The sequence below is a fragment of the Doryrhamphus excisus genome, linkage group LG2, assembly GCF_037039965.1.
Source record: "Doryrhamphus excisus strain RoL-2023G ecotype Guam linkage group LG2, RoL_Dexc_Guam_v1.1, whole genome shotgun sequence".
Lineage (NCBI taxonomy): Eukaryota > Metazoa > Chordata > Actinopteri > Syngnathiformes > Syngnathidae > Doryrhamphus > Doryrhamphus excisus.
Window position 1 is genome coordinate 22,459,334 of NC_136358.1, and position 15,869 is coordinate 22,475,202.

Here is a 15,869-nt window from a genome sequence, read left to right on the forward strand (position 1 = left end):
CTCGCGGGCCGCATTGATATGACAAAATGTACGGGGGGGCAGACTATATATTTTACACGTAACAGTCCACCTGGTATTATTGTATCTGTAAAATTGTCATGCAATCTGCTATTTATTATTTTATATTTATATTTAAATATTTTAAAAATAATAAAATATAATTACAATAAAATTAAAATAAAAATTATTACATTCTTATTAAAATATGCAAATATAACAATAATATTATATATAATTAATATAATACTTAGCATTATTATAATAATTATAATAATCATAATGGTTCTAATAATTAATAATAATAATTATTATTATTATTATTATTATGTGCTTGTGTCCCTTTTTTCAGGAGCACTTTGTAAACAACAGACCATGTCAAAAAACGAAATTGATAAAACCATCAAAAGGTTGGCTCAGGCCATGATGCCAGGTTGTAGGTTGAGTTTAAATGAAATACTTTGGAAAGATTGGGCGGGCCGTATTCAAACACTTGGCGGGCCGGATGTGGCCCCTGGGCCGTAGTTTGCCCACCCCTGGCTTATCCTCACGAGGGTCGCGGGGGGTGCTGGAGCCTATCCCAGCTGCTAAGGCGAAATGCGGGGTACACCCTGGACTGATGGCCAGCCAATCACAGGGCACATATAGACAAACAACCATTCACACTCACATTCATACCTATGGACAATTTGGAGTGGCCAATTAACCTAGCATGTTTTTGGAATGTGGGAGCAAACCGGAGTACCCGGAGAAAACCCACGCATGCATGTGGAGAACACGCAAACTCTACACAAAGATGGCCGAGGGTGGGATTGAACTCAGGTCTCCTAGCTGTGAGGTCTGCGTGCTAACCAATCGTTCGCCGTGCAGCCTCGTTGCCTAAATAATACTGAAAAATAGAATTTGAATATCAAAAGATGCCTTTTGTGTTCAGGAATTCAAGTGCATATCGTAATCGTACATTTGTCATTTTTGCATCAGTATCTTTATTCAATGTGAGGCTAAACTTTGGTTCTTGATGAACCAATAAAAGCCCACCAATGGCTTCCAAAGCATGCTTTGGGCACCCCTGTTGTCAGAGCTCAATGAAGTCATTAATTGTCATTCACAGGTACAGTCGTTGAAACGGACAGACACAGAGTAGGTCGTGGTGTTATTGTGCTCAACATGCATAGACCCCTGACGTTCACAAACAGCCGGTTCTTTTGAACGGCTCTTTAACATGAACGATGGGAACCCAGGTTACATGGGTTACATATGCAAATCACGCCACGTTGTGCACGCTGCTTTCACGTGAGTACGCCAGTGAAAACACCGTAACACATGAATTCCTCCTGCTGCAGCAGCGAATTAGAGTCAGTCGGAGTAGTTTTGTTCAGTTGTGTATGAAAGTTCATTGTAGCCTGCTTTGTTTTTTTAATGTTTATACGTGTTCAAGTCGACCAGTCCAGGGTGTACCCTGCATAGAAAATGGATGTACCTGTTCAAATGGTAATTCAAAATAGTGACGTCACTGTGGAATATTTACAATGAATCTATCTTAGATTTTAAAATAAGTTGCCCTGCGGTTGGTTGGCAACCAGTCCAGGTTGGCTGGGACAACTCATGAGGCTCAATAATATTTCAGAATAATCCAAACTCACATTGCTCACATACTCACATATACAGGAGCTATACAAAATAAAAGTCTAAAATTCTCAAGTTTCAACCAGGCTCTTAAAGAAATTAATCCGTGTCATATTTTTTTTATCTTTTCTTTAAAATGTTGCTATTCTCACAAATTTTAACAACATTTACGACATGGAAGTGATCGTGGTTTTATGTTGAAGCTCAGAGTTCGATCACCAACTAGCAGAGGGACTTCCGGCAGTGATAGTGGAGGGCCACTAAAGCGTTAAGTAAACTGGACACTACCCGTTCTTCTAAATTAAATTTATACTGTACTTATTTAGTTGAATCCAACTATCATATTGACGGACAGATGTGTTATCGTCAAAGAGCTAACCAGCTAGTGTGTTTGTAGCATACCCAGAAATCCTGTCCTCCCATAATCCATTGCGTCGTCGAAAATATCACTTATTACATGCCTGTATGCTTGTATGGAATAAATTTAGATGGGAAGTGATTATGTTGCTATACAGTAGTAATACTACATGCTAATCACTGGAGTGAATAAGATTTAGACTTTGCACCATCACTAACACTTGTAGGTGTCGGAATGGGGTGACCACGGCGCCGGCATTTCCACAGTACACTCTTGTTTCTCTTCAGATCGTATAAATCTTTCGCCTTTTACTAAAGATTTCCGTGGGGAGGAACAGCAAGAGTTTTATTCAATTCTTTGATGCCCTGCGAAAGTGGGGCTTTCTCTCGTGTTAAAAACAATGACTCTCATAAGTCTGACTAACCTGACCAATGTGAATGTTGCCACACCATATAGTCCACAGAGGGCGTATAACTATAATAGTTTCTATTATAGTTAGTTGAAGCGCCGAAGAACTGGAGTCTGAGGCTGGGTGTCGAACTTGGAAGAAACCTTTATTCTTCTCGCAAACATTAACTCACACTCCTCTCTACGTGAGACATAACCGCACACCTTGCAACCACAACAGGAAGAGAAACCCCCTCTCCCTCGCCCCCACCCCTCCGGGTGGGAAACACCCCCTACCGATCGTTCCGGTGTGAATGTACCGGTAACGTAGCACTACACAGTACTATTTAAATGCTACTTGTCAAATAAATATTTTAAAGCCGAGAAATGAAATTGCGAATATGAGGGGGTACACTGTTTATTTACAATACAGTGAAAGATGGCTAATAACAAGAAACTAACTATTTTACTATCCAAAACGGAATGGTGTCGTGTGCTGCATTGTAGATCCAACAGAGGGCGCTGTTTAACAAGTCAGCTCGCTCAACGCCTGCATTGTGTGGTGCTTCTTAAATCAAGTGACATAGTTTGGTCTGCACCGTCACTAACACTTGTAGGTGTCGGGATGGGGTGACCACGGCGCAGGCATTTCCACAGTACACTCTTGTTTCTCTTCAGATCGTATAAATCTTTCGCCTTTTACTAAAGATTTCCGTGGGGAGGAACAGCAAGAGTTTTATTCAATTTTTCGATGTCCTGTGTCAACGGGGCTTTCTCTTCTGTTGAATAATAATTTATGAAATTCAAACCACTTGGCATGATGTCAGAAGTTCGTAATCACATAGATCCCGCCAAGGTGACTATTTACTGTGTATCTACATTGTCACACAAATTATTATATTGTAAAATACAGAAGGATAGTTAGATGGGCTCTCTTTTGTTCTTTAAAGGACACCACACCTGCCTAGAGGAAAACATCAGGCAGAAGTGTTTGGAGTGTCAGATTCCTGACAGGCAAGAGAGAAACATGCGAACACAGGTAAATCTGGATTATCCGCCAAACCGTTGCTGAAGCCGGATGCCTTTCCAACATTACTTGGTCATGTTGAAGAGTCATAAGAGGAAACTGGGAGTAACCATTGAATTGATCAGTGTCCTAGGTGTGTCTATTTAGTGTAAATAAGCACTTGTCTGTGTAGCATTATAGAGTGTGCACACAGGGAGCCAGCCTTACCAGCATGCATGCAAATGACAAGCTCACCCATGTCTGGAGTTGCTAACAGCCTTTTCCACCACAATCAGTGGGTCGACTGAGTCTTTTTACACACGGCTAGCTTGGCAGTAGTCTGGAAGTCCCCAGGAGCGCTTGGGAGTGTGATCAATCACAGCGGAGTGGGTGGAATAAATTAAAATAGAGCGTTTTGGAAATTCAAGGAAATCCAGCTGAGATAGGTGCAGATTCTGGAAGATGTAGAAAGAAGGTTATGGTGTGTAGCTGCGTTATAGGAGTCCACAACTCAACACAAAGGAAACCGTAGGTCCCCATTTTAGGAAACAGAGTCTGTTGAGGCAGATGGAACATTTTGGTCAAATCAGTGCGATGGGAAAATACTTTACTGCCACAGGACCAACAAATCCGCTGGGATAGTTTCATTGTTTAAGAACTTTCATAACAAGGTAGACTCTTATAGGAAATAGTTTCGGCATTAATGATAATGTTTGTTGCTTTTGTGATGGCAAAATTGAGACTGAACACTTGCTCTATGGGTGTATGCACGGTAAAGTACTATGGGATGTTGTACATTATTCATTCATTTTCTACTGTTTATCCTCACGAGGGTCACAGGCGTGCTCGAGCCTATCCCAGCTGTGTTTGAGCGAGTGGCAGGGTACTGAATGGGCACCAGCCAATCACAGGGCACATATAGAGAAACAACCATTCACACCACACTCACACATTGTTCATTTACTTTGCTGTTATTGGTTATTTATGTGTGAATCATTTCATTGGACTTGCTTTATTGTTTATGTCACAGCCTATTTGGACATTTCCTTTTTGGAATGTTATTTGACGTTCATGCCACGTTTGTTTTTGTGTATATGTATATACTGTATGTTGTATGCGTGTTCTAGTTAAAAAGAAATCTGCTAAACCCGCACATGGGCGCTACAGATGAGCGAGCCAATCAGCGAGCGTGCTTGTAGCAAACACGGAAATGTTGTTGTCATCGTCGCGAAAATAAAAGTCCCTAAGCATCAAGGTTCAATCAGTCTCCTTTAAATATTGAATTAATACGTGTGCTGTTTTTCAGATGTTGATTAACATTTTATATTTTCGGAAATATGTGCGAGAACATAACTTTTTCAACAACGTTTACAACATGAAGAAGGTAATAGTGGTTTTATGTTGAAGCTCCGAGTTCGATCACCAACTAGCAGAGGTACTTCCGGTAGCACTCCACTATCACTAAAGCGTTAGCTAAACTGGAACTAACTGTTCTTCTAAATTAAATTAATATTGTACTTATTTAGTTGAATCCAACTATCATATTGACGGACAGATGTGTTCTCGTCAAATAGCTAACCAGCTAGTGTGTTTGTAGCATACCCGGAAATCCTGCTGTCCTCCCAGAATTCCTTGCGTTGTAGAAAATATCACTTATTACATGCCTGTATGTTTGCATGGAATGAATTTAGATGGGAAGTGATTGTGTTGCTATACAGTAGTAATACTACATGGTAATCACTGGAGTGAATAAGACGTAGACTTCGCACCGTCAGTCACATTTGTAGGTGTCGGAATGGGGTGACCACGGCGCCGGCATTTCCTCAGTACACTCTTGTTTCTCTTCAGATCGTATAAATCTTTCGCCTTTTACTAAAGATTTCCGTGGGGAGGAACAGCAAGAGTTTTATTCAATTTTTTGATGCCCTGCGAAAGCGGGGCTTTCTATTGTGTTAAAAACAATGCATCAAATCTCTGACACAGCGTGACAATTTTAATATAGGCACACTATCTAGCTCATAGTGGGCGTAGTTTCGCAACTCATACATTTCAACGCGCTGCCGCTTAGATAAAGTACTATTTAAATGCTACTAGTCAAACAAATATTTAAAAGCCGAGAAATGAAATTGCAAATATGAGGGGGTACACTGTTTATTTACAAAACAGTGAAAGATGATTAATAACAGGAAACTATTTTACTATTCAAAACGGAATGGTGTCGTGTGCTGCATTGTAGATCCAAAAGAGGGCGCTGTTTAACAAGTCAGCTCACTCAACGCCTGCATTGTCTGCTGCTTCTTAAATCAAGTGACATACTTTGGTCTGCACCATCACTAACACTCGTAGGTGTCGGAATGGGGTGACCACGGTGCCGGCATTTCCACAGTACACTCTTGTTTCTCTTCAGATCGTATAAATCTTTCGCCTTTTACTAAAGATTTCCGTGGGGAGGAACAGTAAGAGACTTATTCAATTTTTTGATGCCCAGTGAAAGCGGGGCTTCCTATTTTGTTCAAAGCAATCTATCCTGAAAGCCCGTGTCTATTATGCATTCACAAGGTAACGTCTTTGATGAAAAAACAGCAGAGACCAGTATGGAAATTATGCTGGTTTTGCTGGTGGACCAGCATAGACCTTCTGGAAGATCTTGAACACTACTGTGCAAGTTATTGTGCGTAGCTGCTCTATAGGAGTCCACAACTCAATACAAAGGGCCGAAAATGAGCATAATGACCCCCTTTGCTATAAGACAAAAGTCATTTTCAGTGAGACATTAAGAACCTTTCATCGACAATAGAGCTTGAAAATGTTAAGTCAAAGGGACTTGAAAACTTCTTGTTTTGAGTCGTATGTCATATGACTCATATGAAAACACTTAATTTAACATCTTGCTGCTGTTATTTATAAATGATGACTCATCTTGTTTAAAGGACATATACTCAAATTAAGACTTTTGATAACGTCAGAATGCAGACTATTTTTCTTTTTTCTATCAAACCACGTCCATGTGAGAAAAACAAAAAACCAGAAGGAAGCTCTGGAATATTTTTTACCCCCTTTCTCGGTTCTTTTATACTCCCACCACATTATACCACAATGTTCTAAGTGACAATACATACTGGCATTAATTACACATTACACTTCTAGAACCACATCAGAAAACTGGAGTAGATATTGGAAAGTTTACAACCAAAGTATGTTTTCATCATCGCCGCTCATAACAATGAGTTGTCCCCCCAGCAGCTAACAGCAAAAAGTCCCATGTTATCAATAAACCAAATGCTCCTTGTCACGTCTTTGGGTGAAAGACAGAGGTGTTCACCCAGTGTGGGCCGAGGGTCAAACAGGAGGAGCGCACATTAATCGCGTGTCCAAAAAATGGCCGCTGTTAAAGGACACTTCTGTTAATGCGTCATTAATGCGTTAACTTTGACAGCCCTAAAAATATATATACACATATATACATGCTGCTTTTTCAGTCATTGTATTTTTATACGACTATGCACACAAAACCAAAAACCTCGCCTCCTGGCTACAATCGATGGCCAAAGCCCGTAGGGTAGGTAGAGAAACTTGTTGGGTGGTCACTTGAGAAGATGTCTCAGCTGATCCTGCAGGTTTTTCGAATGCTCCACACTGGAGGACAATCAGTGTGTGTTATGGCTGACAGGTGAGACAGTGATGCAACATCTTTCTACTAAACACATACTTACTTCTTCTGGATGGCCTCTTGTCTGAGTGGGATTCAAACGAGAAGGGAAATCAGCAAACTTGTTGTTTGAATGTTTGAAGTCAAATGTGTTATTTTGTTGCAAAAGACTTACTGGTATTGTAAATGTGTCGTTATTATGGACATTTTTCTCAGGCTCTGAAAGGCAGGTGATGCTGATTTATTTCAGCCGGAAGGTGATAGAAATATGAAGAATATGAAATGTGTTGTCGCACTTACATCTTCTGAATGCAAGATGGCATCCTCTTGAATGACCATATTTCTGGCTGCTTGGCCTAGAAGCTGAAAGAAATCATAGCTAATATTACGCAGAGTTTGAATGTTCATCACCTTTATATGTTCTGCCTACAAACACTTCCGGTCCACTTGATTCCAAAGAGCTCCGGTTTTGTTGTCATGTGACCACATTGCATTCTCACAAGCCTTATCCAAGTCATTCAGGTGTTGACTGTCAAACGTTCACAGGTTTGTTCACGCGTCTTCTTCATAGGGGGGTTCTAGATTCTAGACGATCTAGAAAGTTTTCTGTGCGGGTTATCGTGAGTAGCTGCTCTATAGGAGTCCACAACTCAATACAAATGGCCGCAAAATTAGCATGATAGGTCCCGCTTAAGCACGGGCTAGCATTAACAAAATCAAACTACCAGTCGTACAAGCTAACACTCGATGACCTTACTATAACATTAAATACCCACGGAGTGTTATAAATATGATAAATATAGTGGAAGGACCCAAAGCCATTAGTTAGTACTTCTGGTTACATTTGATGTTGAGCCAACGCAAACAACACATCGTTTTACCTCTTGGCTGCGGGACATTTTGAGCACCTGCCGCGTCAGTGCAATCACATCTGCGCTGCAGGAACCCACTTTATCGGATAATAATCCTTTAACGGACTGACCGAACCGAGCCTGGGATTCAGCTGACGCCATTTTACTTTCCGCCGGCTAACAACGGAACGCGAATGGGGACAAAACAGTCCGGAGCGCGTCTGTCGCACAAATAGCAAGACCAAGAGCTTTTATCTTATTCATTTTCAATTTCTACATTATAACGTCATATTTTGTATTAAATTTTTAAATGTTTCCGGAAGGCGATTTATACGGAGTTGTGTGAGTGTCCTAAATAAAAAATAATTGTCCCACAGTGATTACGTCAGAAGAAGCAACCCGGAAGAGATGTACGCGACTGGTGACCTGTACTAGTTGGTCGAGAAGAGACCTGTGGGAACAGAGGCAGGCTTGTCCTGGTCTATATTCGACATTTGCGGGGAAAAAATGGCCTGCGTCTTCGAGCGTCGGAGCCAGAGAAATGTGACATGAAAGGAAATGTAACCGAAGACACGTTTGGGCGCTAAGACAGATCTGTAAGTTCCAATTCAGCGTTAAACTACCGTACATTTGAATGGGTGAAGAGCCTGTCTTTATATTGGACTGCGGTGCTGCATCCGTTTGTATTTGGATCCTTGAAGGTGCTGACGTCGCCGATAGCAGCCACGTCGGTGGCACTGCGAACCGCATTCCTTCTGGTCTTATTGCTGCCGTCGCCAAGTGACAAGTGACATCCGAGTGTTTTTTCGACCATGGCTCCCATGGGCATCCGCCTGTCACCGCTCGGCGTGGCCGTGTTCTGCCTTGTCGGAGTGGGCATTTTGTACCACCTTTACGCCGAGGTCATCTCCAGCAGACTGGCTGCTTTCAGGTACTCTACATTTGCAATCCACTACATGTAGCAATTGACGGACGACTGGTGTGATGTCAACTTAAAACCCATTTTCCACTAGTGGGTTTTAATGACTGGACGTTGTAGTGTATGTTGTGATGAGGAATTCATGCTCCCCATTCCAGCCATTCCAAGTACACAATACACACTTTGGTGTACTACAAGGAACTTCATGTGTCTATATCATCCAGCCTCCGATGACAAATCAGCAAACCATCCTGATGGGTGTGCCTCTTCCAGGATGTTGGTTCTGTTTGTTTTGTTTTATTTACTTTAATTGGCCCAGGGCAATTCCTAAAACTGTAATTAAACAAGATAACCTAAATACAAAAATTTGAATCTTTCCAGTGACGAGAAAAAAAGGTAATGACAAAAAGTGGTAATTTTTATCTACTCACCTTTCATGGCCTCACTCTTTCGCAGATTTTTTAAGTGTAGTTTTACTGCGTTTACTTCAGTGTATGAAGGCACATTGTGTTCTGCGTCCTTATTGGCTACAGGAGAACCCACGCATTGTCAATCAATTCCCCTTAATACCGACCTGCAGTGCCGTGTCTCCTGTTTTTTCATCGCTAGCTAATTGCTTGCCTTACGGTGTGATCCCGAGCTCTGTATCTTTGCAAGTTTTCTATGATTTTTTTTCAATGTGGATGAAACGTTCTACACCTAAAAGGCAGAGAGACATGCTAACCATCGGCCAAAAAGTTGGACTGAAGGAAGGTTTAAGTTATGCGGCTGTTGGGCGCCATTATGGAATAAACAAGCCTTAGGTTTGTTACTCGAAGGAGCAGGAAAATTGCAGCGACTGATGACTGCGGCAGTATGTTTTAACAGGGATAAGAAAACGCTACAAGGAGTGAAACATGTGTTGTTCAGGTTTGAGCTTTGAGAGTGTTTTAATGAGAGAAATGTGAAAAAAGTGTTGAGAGTGTAAAGTGAGGGGTTTGACACCCTTAAAACATGTATGGCTACTTGGCGGATTTCACTTACTGTGTGCTATTTTAGTGATAAAGGAGGGAACACAGAATAGAAAATATCAAAGTCACATCCTTTTCCATGTAGTTATTGCTTTGCAAAATAAATTGTAATCATTGGCTGACAGTACATGTTGGTTTGTTTGTGCAGAAGGAAGAAGAACGTGGATCTGAGAGAACTTCTGGCTGCATCGGTGGAGGCTGCGGTTCTTGGAGGCAAAGAGGTGTGGAAAAATATTTCCCCCTAAAAATTCCAGTCACTCACACAAGCATGAATTACGACATAATGCTTTTTTTTTAATTGGTGAACCTATTGATGATGATGATGATAGTGTAATGGTTATTCCTACCAGATATTAGAATGGATATTAACGTCCATGTCCCATTGATTGCCAGATGCCATGGCATAAAACCTGCAAACCTGTAATGGGGAGCCCAGTCACAATCACATTGTTCCTGCATCGGCCTGTCACAATAACAAATGTTAGTGGTTGATAATTGCGCTACATATTATCGTCGATATTCGTGCAATTTGACCCACAACAAAGAGGCTGAAGGGCCACATGCGGCTCTGGAGCCGTTGGTTGCTGTCCCCTCAGGTATCGCAAACATGTTTGAGCCACATTAGCCTTGGTGGCTTCTTTCACTCGGCTATACGGTTCAGGAATTGCTGTTTTTGACATTCATTGTCTGTTTACATTCACATTGTCGCCGTAACGCCCCAGCTAGCGTTGGCTGTCGGGACGAAGGCTAGTTGCACCTCAAGGTGCTGTGAAACTTTTCCAGTCTCTACTCGATGCATTGACGTGACCCATCTTCATAGGTGAAGAAGGTGCGTGACGAAAACATTTTGAAGGAGAAGTCCAAGGGCAAGACAAAGGAGGGGGCAAACGAGCTTCTGACGCTGGGTGACCTGCTGTCGCACCGAAAGATGTACAACCTTCTCAGGAACACCTTCCCTGAAGTCACGGTAAGTGCACCGTTGTTTGGATTAGTAAAATGTGGGTACGTACAATGTGCCAGGATGGAGGGGTCGCCAAATCCCTCCATACATTCATTCATCCGCCCTCATATTAAGAGGAAGAGTACTCCTCTAGCAAGAATAAACTGGTAATATTCATTCATTCATTTTCTACCGCTTATCCTCACGAGGGTCGCGGGCGTGCTGGAGCCTACCCCAGCTGTCTGGACTCTGGACTGGTGGCCAGCCAATCACAGGGCACATATGGACAAACAACCATTCACACCTACGGACAATTTGGAGTCGCCAACCTAACATGCGTGTGTTTTGAATGTGAGGGGAAAACCCACCCATGAATCGAACCCAGACTCCACTGTACGAAATGAATTCCCACCGAGTAGGATTCTTAATTTAGAAATGGAATATGTTGAACTTGCAGCATACAAAAGCTGTTTACCACCTTCTTAATACACTGTTTTAAACATGATTAGAGCCCTCTAGCTATAAAATAACACCCCTATAGTCACCTTTACACTTAATAGTAGACATAATAGTAGCATACATAACATATAAGACAAGGAAAAGTTATTTACACCTTCTAAATACACTTTTTAAAGATGATTAGAGCCCCCCTAGCTATAAAATAGCACCCCTAAAGTCACCTTTAGACTCCTATTACCCAATTTAGTAGACGTTATAGTACAGTATATAACATATAAGACATTGGAAATGTATTTACACCTACTAAAAGCTGTTTACTACCTTCTTAATACACTTTTTAAACATGATTAGAGCCCTCTAGCTATAAAGTAACACCCCTATAGTCACCTTTACACTTCTATTAACCAATTTAGTAGACATAATAGTAGCATAGATAACATATAAGACATGGGAAATGTGTTTACACCTTCTAAATGCACTTTTTAAATATGATTGGAGCCCCCTAGCTATAAAATAACACCCCTTATAGTCACCTCTATACTCCTGTTAGCCAATTTAGTAGACATCATAGAAGAATATAACATATAAGACTTATTTACATATTTTAAATACACTTTTAAAAACATGATTAGGGCCATCTAGCTATAAAATAACACATACAAACACACACATTAGTGTTGCCAGCTCCTTTGATCGCGGGGGTGTCCATACTTTGTCTTTTTGCTCCCCCCACCCCCACCAGGTAATCAGTGAGGAACATGACAACTTGGTGGATCAGGCCGCAGTCTGGAGTCAGGTCATTCCAGCGGAGATCCTCGACAAGATGGAAGGAGGCAAGGAAGTTCCCGCTGAGAGTGTCACTGTGTGGATCGATCCTTTAGATGCCACGCAGGAATACACAGGTGGACATTTCATGATGTTGATGTTTTATTGACATTTAATTGAACGTAATTCACACCCTCATCATGGCCTGCAGAGAACCTGGTGAAGTATGTGACCACCATGGTGTGTGTGGCTGTGGACGGGAAACCAGTGATTGGCGTCATCCACCAGCCATTCACCGGCTTCACTGGTAAGTGACGACACCTCACACTCCCACACCCCCTCCACCGCCCTCCAAATATACAGTACAGTGTCAAGAAAGTGACTTATTCATGATAATAACATGAAAATAGTATCACTGATATTCACTGAGAAAAATGAAATTGATGGAAACAAAAGAAGCTAAAACACACTTCCAGTCATAGCTAGCTTCCACGCGGCGAAAATAGTGTGGAAATGCATTCTCGACATCCCTGTTTATGTCTATCCTTTCTCTCAGCGTGGGCGCTGGTGCACCAGGGATCCAATATGTCCGCCCGCTCGGCCTACAGCGTCAGCCCCCCTAAAGTCATTGTGTCCCGTTCCCACTCGGGGAAAGTCAGGAGCTATATCCAGGATGCGTTTGGAAACACAACAGCCATCATACATGCAGGAGGAGCCGGTGAGTGGCTTTGTCTTGGATTCTACCTGTGTGGCGGTGGCAGTCATCAATTGTCATGGAAACAAACACCTCCCTTAGTCACGACACAAGCAACAATAACACATGAGGAACACACAATGTAACTGCCGCATACAAGACGATGCTAATGCACCAATAGATGCACCTCTCACCGCCTTCCAAGCATGCCTATGAGGTTATAAATGAGGGTACACTGTACATCCTGTTTTGTGAAGAAATCAGCTGATCATCTCCCCCCCCCCAGGGTACAAGGTCCTGTCTCTCCTGCAAATGCCACCAGGTGATCGAGAGGCCATAGACCAAGCCGACGTTTACATTCACATCACTTTCATTAAAAAATGGGACATCTGCGCTGGTGCAGCACTCCTGACCGCACTGGGTAATTGATTATTTTAATATTCATTTATAATACATCGGTACCTCTGTTTTTGTGTGTGTGTGTGTGGGGGGGGGGGATTCCAACAAAACTAGCTGAAGTGGTGTTAAATGTTCAGTAGTCCATTTGTCAGTACTTTTGCATCGTATTCTGCTTGTAAAACTATAATTACTGTCAACAAAATGGGTTTTGTGTTAACATTTTTGGGTGGATTCAGTGGATTTACATTCTTTTCTTTGCTTTTGGTTTGAGCCCGACCTTCTGGAACGGACGTGACGTGAACCGAGGCACCGCTGCATTCGAAATATTGATGATCATATTAGAAATTAATATTAATTCATTTTCTACCAATTATTCTCACAAGGGTCGTGGGGGGTGCTGGAGCCTATCCCAGCTGTCTTTGGACAAGAGGCGGGGTACACCCTGGACTGGTGGCCAGCCAATCACAGGGCACATATAGACAAACAACCATTCACACTCACATTCATACCTATGGACAATTTGGAGTCGCCAATTAACCTAGCATGTTTTTGGAATGTGGGAGGCAACCGGAGTACCCGGAGAAAACCCACGCATGCACGGGGAGAACATGAAAACTCCACACAGAGATGAGAAATGAATATATATGCATAAATAACTACCATCTTATGACTTCTAATGATCATAAAAAGAGATCATAGAACATCCAAGCAGTAATTTATTTCCTAGCTTTTCACCGTACACACCAGTCGTACGTGCCACACACTTACATATAATCTTGGTTGCAGGGGGACACATGACATCTCTGAAGGGAGAAGACATTGACTACAGCGGGACGCCTCTCACCAAAGGAGGACTGGTGGCCAGCGTGGGTGTGGATCACAAGGCCATACTGGAGAAGCTGCCAAACTGGGATCCTGACCAGCAGTGAAAGACCTGACACCAAAAATGGCTGCTACTGTAACTGGGATACTTTGGTACGTCGTCTCCGAGCTTGTTTTTTCCCCAGAGTGGTGGATTCGACATTATAACAGGACCTCACAATGAAGAGAAGACAAGCCCGTTGTCAATCACGCAATTTATCGTCATCACCACGGGCGGCCGGGCAGGACAGCAAAGCCAACATGGCTGCCACTGGGAACCACATCGGCCTACTTGAATACACAGTACAGGTGCCGCCTGGTAAAATGTTACATGCAAGGTGGAACGGTTCAGAAACATAAACCAAGTCATTAATAAATAAACCAAACACGCAAGATTTAAAGTGATGCATTTTATTTTATCCGGTTATTCTTTGTTCTGTCGAAAAAACGAAAAGTACAAAAACCAAAGTGTTTTTCTTCCATAACAAATAATTTAAACCTGATGAATCCGTTCCCAGAAATATTAACAATTCTGGCGGGAACAACCATGATGACGACATCTTTGTACCAGTCTTTCTCTTTGTCAGGACTTGCAACTTTCTTTGGCCTCATGGTGGGTTATTTAGCAGTCGCACTCAGTTAAACAAACAAACAAACAAAAACCAAGTCAGCAACCCTACGGTTCTTTGTTTGGGCAATCTGTTCCACCACACGCCGCCCCTTATCCCTTCAAAGATAGTCTGAAGACACTGTTGTCTCCTACATTCAGCTTCAGCGGAATTCAGTGCTGGTACAATGGTACAATGCATGGCGCACACACGAGGAGGAGGAGTGCACATACTGGACTCATGTGGACTTGATGGAGGACTCGAGCCAACTACCAGATACCTCCATAAGGATGTGATGTTGGCATGTAAATATAATCTGCTATTGGAGTCTTTCAAGTGATAAGTCAACTAGGACAATAGTGCCATTTGTTCCATCAAGAGGCTCATGGTTTTTTTTCTTTGTGCGTAAATATTTATATACAGGAGAATGGCTGGGTGAATCCATCTTTTGTTGTCTCAATTGAAAGCAAGCTATTAATTAAATCAAATTTTAGTAATATGGACTGTGATGCTGTAAATTTCATAAATACAAGTTAAGAAAAACATATTGTGCTTTGTTCTTCATTTTGCTTTTCCCTTCAGGAGTCGCTACAGCAAATCAATCTCCATCCAACCATGTCTTCTGCATCCGTCTCCCCTCGTGTCCTCCTTCACTACATCTGTAAACCTCCTCTGGTCTTCCTCTACTCCTCCTACCTGGCAGCATTCTATATTCACTCTCTCTCCTCTGGACATATGCCAACCATCTCAGTCTGGCCGATAACTGACTTTATCTCCAAGGTCTCTAAACATGTAATGTCCCTCTGATGTACTCCTTCCTGATCCTATCCATCCTGGTCACTCCCAATGAGAACCTTTTTTTCATTCATTCATTCATTCAGGGTCGCGGGGGTGCTGGAGCCTATCCCAGCTGTCTTGGGGTGAGAGGCGGGGTACACCCTGGACTGGTGGCCAGCCAATCCCAGGGCACATATAGACAAACAACCATTCACACTCACATTCATACCTATGAACAATTTGGAGTGGCCAATTAACCTAGCATGTTTTTGGAATGGGGGAGGAAACCGGACCACGCATGCACAGGAAGAACATGCAAACTCCACACAGAGATGGCCAAGGGTGGGATTGAACCTTTGTCTCCTAGTTGTGAGCTCTGTTCGCTAACCACTAGACCGCCGCGCGGCCCCCAATGAGAACCTCAGCATCCTCATCTCTGCTACCTCCAGTTCTGCTTCCTGTGTCAATGTTTCATGTTTCATAGGGGGTGGGGGCGGCAGTTCCAGCCAGAATTGCCACTGCTCCTAACCCAAAGAACCTCAGCATCCTCATCTCTGCTACCT

At 42.4% G+C, this 15,869-nt stretch overlaps 2 protein-coding genes and 4 non-coding genes across 6 annotated transcripts; 5 read left to right on the forward strand and 1 right to left on the reverse strand.

The window, feature by feature from the left end:
* Positions 1 to 2,248: 2,248 nt before the first annotated feature.
* LOC131110078 (U5 spliceosomal RNA) lies at positions 2,249 to 2,362 on the forward strand. The gene has a single exon (XR_009120842.2). It is a non-coding gene; the product is annotated as a U5 spliceosomal RNA (small nuclear RNA).
* A 664-nt stretch (positions 2,363 to 3,026) lies between these two features.
* On the forward strand, positions 3,027 to 3,140 carry LOC131110067 (U5 spliceosomal RNA). Its single transcript, XR_009120831.2, has one exon. It is a non-coding gene; the product is annotated as a U5 spliceosomal RNA (small nuclear RNA).
* A 2,062-nt stretch (positions 3,141 to 5,202) lies between these two features.
* Positions 5,203 to 5,316, forward strand: LOC131110077 (U5 spliceosomal RNA). Its single transcript, XR_009120841.2, has one exon. It is a non-coding gene; the product is annotated as a U5 spliceosomal RNA (small nuclear RNA).
* Positions 5,317 to 5,568: 252 nt separating this feature from the next.
* On the reverse strand, positions 5,569 to 8,246 carry borcs7 (BLOC-1 related complex subunit 7). The gene is made up of 5 exons (XM_058061363.2): positions 7,905 to 8,246; positions 7,324 to 7,386; positions 7,199 to 7,242; positions 7,088 to 7,108; positions 5,569 to 7,010 (listed from the first exon to the last, which is right to left on the reverse strand). Exons 1-5 carry the CDS (start codon positions 8,034 to 8,036, stop codon positions 6,959 to 6,961), a joined length of 312 nt encoding a protein of 103 aa, XP_057917346.2. The 5' UTR covers positions 8,037 to 8,246; the 3' UTR covers positions 5,569 to 6,958.
* LOC131110070 (U5 spliceosomal RNA) lies at positions 5,764 to 5,875 on the forward strand. The gene has a single exon (XR_009120834.2). It is a non-coding gene; the product is annotated as a U5 spliceosomal RNA (small nuclear RNA).
* Positions 8,243 to 14,569, forward strand: bpnt2 (3'(2'), 5'-bisphosphate nucleotidase 2). Its single transcript, XM_058061360.2, has 9 exons — positions 8,243 to 8,470; positions 8,576 to 8,805; positions 9,952 to 10,024; positions 10,624 to 10,770; positions 11,945 to 12,104; positions 12,179 to 12,274; positions 12,524 to 12,685; positions 12,948 to 13,082; positions 13,847 to 14,569. The coding sequence occupies exons 2-9, from the start codon at positions 8,687 to 8,689 to the stop codon at positions 13,987 to 13,989; spliced, it is 1,035 nt and encodes a 344-aa protein (XP_057917343.2). The 5' UTR covers positions 8,243 to 8,470; positions 8,576 to 8,686; the 3' UTR covers positions 13,990 to 14,569.
* Positions 14,570 to 15,869: the final 1,300 nt, after the last annotated feature.

Bases quoted from the DNA above. Each gene is read 5' to 3' on its own strand.
- bpnt2 (XM_058061360.2), top strand. From the start codon at position 8,687: ATGGCTCCCATGGGCATCCGCCTGTCACCGCTCGGCGTGGCCGTGTTC. The intron at 8,806-9,951 runs GTACTCTACATT...TTGTTTGTGCAG, and splicing joins AGCAGACTGGCTGCTTTCAG to AAGGAAGAAGAACGTGGATC. The intron at 10,771-11,944 runs GTAAGTGCACCG...CACCCCCACCAG, and splicing joins ACACCTTCCCTGAAGTCACG to GTAATCAGTGAGGAACATGA.
- borcs7 (XM_058061363.2), bottom strand. From the start codon at position 8,036: ATGGCGTCAGCTGAATCCCAGGCTCGGTTCGGTCAGTCCGTTAAAGGA. The intron at 7,109-7,198 runs GTAAGTCTTTTG...AATCCCACTCAG, and splicing joins ACGACACATTTACAATACCA to ACAAGAGGCCATCCAGAAGA. The intron at 7,011-7,087 runs GTAAGTATGTGT...ATTGTCCTCCAG, and splicing joins CAAGAGGCCATCCAGAAGAA to TGTGGAGCATTCGAAAAACC.